Source organism: Temnothorax curvispinosus, unplaced genomic scaffold (assembly GCF_003070985.1).
Source record: "Temnothorax curvispinosus isolate PA1 unplaced genomic scaffold, ASM307098v1 QBEX01016345.1, whole genome shotgun sequence".
Lineage (NCBI taxonomy): Eukaryota > Metazoa > Arthropoda > Insecta > Hymenoptera > Formicidae > Temnothorax > Temnothorax curvispinosus.
Window position 1 is genome coordinate 1 of NW_020226125.1, and position 4,725 is coordinate 4,725.

Consider the following 4,725-nt stretch of genomic DNA (forward strand, 5'->3'; position numbering starts at 1 on the left):
ACCAGTACCATCCTGAATCATCTATAATGATGGAGAAAATTGAAAATTTTGTAACGTGTAACATTCGAAGTTTGATTGTGCGACACGAAAAATGTAACAAAAATTTGACCAATAGGCTTACAGCGTTGACGAGACGGTTTTTCTTCTGGCACGGTAGTAAGTTTGATTGGCCTAGTTTACATCGATCCCTTGATACGCGTATACCCCCAATCTATCAGACCTGTAATTAATATTATATACCATTGAAAACATGCTAAATTATATAAGTCATACGCCGCGGTGTCGGAAGGTCAAAACGCACACAAGGATTGACGGTAATGCGTATGTCGTATCCGTTGCATTGAGAAAAAAGTGATGAAATACTTTTTTTTTTCTTTTTCCAGTTATCCGAGAATCTGACTCGTTTGATTTATCGCAACGCAAAAAGAACAAATGTATTGGTAAGATAAAAATAAATAAAACACACGACCGCGATAAATACGCGATACTTGGATGTCCAATTTTTGGCGAAGGAACCGAATATATAGAAATGAAAATTTCTGCTTTATATGCATTATGTATAATAGAATTTGATTGAAATAATTATCAAATTAATTTATTTCTTCACCAAGACTCGTTTGCGACAGAGATTAAGGAGATGCTAAAGTGATTCAATTACCGACAATTACAGTCAAAGGTCTAATTTTGAAACGGCTCTATAGATCGGAAAATCCTTTTACAGGAATAAAGTATAGGTACTAATGAAGGGTAGAAATGTAAAATAATTAGTAATAATTGAAAAAAATTAAAAATGTTGTTACCTCATTTTCTAATATAAACAGTTGTATAAGTAATATATACGAAATAAAATGTTTCCACCCTTCAGAAGACGTGTACAAATAATAACGTATCTTTGAAATTGAGATTGAAAGCTTGGAATAAAAATGAGACGTTCGAAAAAATTATAACCTATAACCATGTCTATCCTTGTCCATCATCATTGTCTATACAAAGACAGATATAGAATTTGGTCGGTAATGCAAACGGCTTTAGGACCACCTTAAAATAAACGATCTCATGCATATCGATGCAAATGAATAATTTACATCAAAGACTTGAAAATATATTTAACATTTGTACTTACAATGAGCGTATAAAGATCCTTATACCACGATAAGTACACACGTACAAGGTTAATCCAAATCTTGGCGGGAAAATCGATGAAATCATAGAGCACGAGAGCTGAATTTGAGTGTTTACAGAGCTTACATCGCAATGCGCACACAAGTGTACCACGCCAACTGTACGTAATACGTCCTATAATTGAATTTTAATTATTTACGTCTCCAAGAGCCTTTTACACATCAAATGTATATAGTGTTTACACATCAAACGATAAATCAATTAATAATGGTTTAGATAATTGTAATCTACCTTTTGAAGGGGTCGATGCGGACGACGTTACGGTATTCGCTGATGACGTGGTGGTCGTTAGTAGATTATTAGAAACCGACGATGCACGAGTGGAGAATGCACTGCTCGTAAGTGCAATTGAATTCTTTCCACTTTGCAAAAGATTCGACAAAGTGCCGCTTGTCGCTGTAGGCTTACTACTTCCCACTATTTAATTAAAAGAAACAAAAAATTAATAAACACAAGTACCATTTTATTATTCTTCTACTGATAACGTTAATTAATTATACGTATATCTTACCTGTCGGAATTGCATTAACTGTAATTTGATTCCCCGTGGGCTTGGTGAAAACGTTCATCAATTTTGTGTCTCCACTTTTGTCAGGAGTATTAACTTGTCTGTAATTGTTTGCGACTATATTCAAGTAAGACTTATTAAAAGATATCGTTTTCATTTTTAAAACATTTCGCAGCGGCACATTCGAGATGATTTTCGACGGCACTTTAACGGTCATAGCTGAGGATTTGGATGCATTAGGTGTTCTGGAGAAAGTGGTCGTCGATTGACTCACTGTAGTGGGTGCTAAACGTATCGGCCCTATCGGCGCCAGACTCGCTAGTGTGCCAATATTGAGCGTTATGCCATTTTCTGAATTAATATTTGTCTGTAACAAGTAATATTTAGCATAATCTATATGGAAATAATTATGATTATTATTAGTATATTATTTGTAGTATATTGTATAATATAAATGTCTCATCGACCATTATAGCTCATAGCATATTATCTAATACATATGTATCACGTATTGTGCATTGTGTGACAATTACCTGTCTGGCAAGTCTAGGAGTCTTCAGTTCTGAGAACTGATTTTTCTGATTGTTCGTGGGCCGCTTCCATTTCGCGGTGGAAATATGATTTGTATGTTGCCCACTTACTTGCGTCAAATTGGATTGGATATTGAATACACCGATTTTAGGAGCCGAGCTCGATGCCACGTTTATTCCAACCGATAGCGCGGAAGATATCGGCGTGGTCGGCCGAGATTTCTTCACGGTCGGTAAGTTAGGTTCGCTTTCCACGGAACTGCTGGTCAAGTTCTTTCGTTTGTGAAAGTCCTTTTTGTTCTTGCTGTCACAGTTAGTCTTCATTGTCAGTTGCAGCGGTAATGGATGCGATTGCAATAGCATGCTACCGATGAAATCTCCAATCTCGTCCAATACGCATCTGTCCACCATGCTCTGCGCGATGCCCTCGAGCACCTTTTTAAACGTGGATATTCTGAGATGATTGTCGGCCGTACCCACAACCACCAGACTTGTCTCGATCAGCATTTTCTCACAGAGTTCCTCTAAATCGTCCGGTCTAATGAGAGTGGCGTTTTGCCCAATAATGAACATGACGGGACAGCGAATGTCCGTTAACATATCATCAGGTGTGTTTCGTTTTCCCTCGACCGTTGTGAAAGGAAATCCAATGCAGATAACAGCAGTTACGTGTTCTATCTGAGCCATCTACACTGCAAAGTAAATAAAGTCAATAGACCTTCCACGTTTTTCTTCAGCTAAACTTTTTGCACAGTTCATCTTTCTTCTTTTTTTTCAAGTTGAAGAAAAAAAGTGCAAAGATGAACTGTGCGAGAAATTTAGCTAAATAAAACAAATCTAAGAACAATTGGAAGAAAAATTGATGTAAGATGTACAAAAGTGATTTTACCTGACAAGCAAGCGCTGCGCCAGCGGTGAAATCTACGAGTATGATCGGCCTACCAGGACAGTCACTTCTGACATCTTATATTTTAACTCTTGTGGCCTGAACCAATTGATTCATGCACACCATCATAGTCATTCTGTTGGCTGCCAAACTCATGTGAGTGTGAACGGTAGCGACCATGCCTAACAATCCCAACTGCGTGATCCATTTATGCTGACGAGACGAAACGGATGCCGACGCGATGCCGGAAGGTACTACTACTACTACTATTAAGATTGGATTTCCGGGCAATTTCTTCTGCAATCAATTACGTTATTTCCCGTCTTACATTACTAGACCTATATAATGTACGTTAATGATCAAGTTATATTTACAAGTCTATTTCCGCTCAAATTCTGCGCGACTGGATCCCAAGATCGTTTTAAGAGTGATCCGAGCGTTTCCCACGTTATAAAGCCGTTCTTAGCGCTAATATTCGGTTGCACAGCGATCATCTTATCGATTAGCTGAGAAATTTTCAGTCTCAAGGTCTGTAAGATATCGAGATAAATGGCTAAATATTCTTAGGGGAGACGCTCGAACAGCAAATTGTGCAGCCATTGAACCAGTCTCCAGTCCCATCCGGTCGAGGCTAACGTTTCGCGAAATCTCCTTGCTGCGATATCCACCGACGTTCTTCGAAAGTTCGGTTCCGTTACGCTCTTAGCCTTGGCTAATCTTGCGAGTCTTTCCAAACTTAATATCTGTGTCACTTTGGTAAATATCCGATTCTGAATCGGAGACCACAAGGTTTTCTTCATTTTCTCCTCCCAATCCTCCTCCTCGGATCGCGCAAAATTCGCTAACCGTTCAAACTCAGCCATCATATGCTAAACTCTGATTGAATCAAAAGGCAGTGACGATGGTTCGCTATCAATATTTTCCACGTCGATTTCCTCATCCTTTCTGTGTTTATCACCAAGATGGAAGAAATAATATAATAAATCCATTGTTACGTCTATTTTGTATCCTTCCATATTTAAGCAAAAATCAAAATAAGTTAGACGTTATAAATAATCATACCTCACAGTGTTCTTTGAGAAAAACAGCTTTTTTATAGGCTTTACATAAATATTTTCTGGTTTCCAGTTCCAAAGTCGAGCATAGCAATGATCTTTGAATATCGCATCACTGTCCATCTCGTATCTTTCAGCTACTTGATGTAGGTATGCCGTCAATTTGTTCGAAATGTCGTCAAACGTATCAGTAGTTGGACTTGGTAGTTCAGAACTGCTTGCAGAGGTGGACGGTGTCATAAGCATGAACATTAATATTATGCTATCTTAAATTAGATCGGATAGTAATCGAGATAAATATCTATTCACTCGACATCTTCAAATTTCTTTCAAATATCGTATTATGTCATTACAATGTCATTATTATATTGTATAAAACATTAAAATTTTCCTCTTTCTCTCTTTTTCTTTCTCTTTCTCGGTTTGTCCCTAAAACAGAAATTTTTTAATTATATCTTGTATATGTAAATTTAGGTAGGTGTGTGTTTATATTATTGTTACACAAACGAACGTTAATTATAAAATATTAAGTTTGATCTTTTTAGTTGAACTTTTTGCACGGTT

General features: G+C 37.2%; 1 protein-coding gene across 1 annotated transcript; it reads right to left on the reverse strand.

Annotated features, from left to right (window-relative positions):
* Positions 1–1,360: 1,360 nt before the first annotated feature.
* Positions 1,361–4,401, reverse strand: LOC112466563 (KAT8 regulatory NSL complex subunit 3-like). Its single transcript, XM_025034721.1, is given in 6 exon segments — positions 1,361–1,599; positions 1,694–2,057; positions 2,224–2,907; positions 3,110–3,403; positions 3,481–4,051; positions 4,169–4,401. Coding segments are annotated over 6 exon segments (2,385 nt in total).
* Between the last annotated feature and the right edge of the window lie 324 nt (positions 4,402–4,725).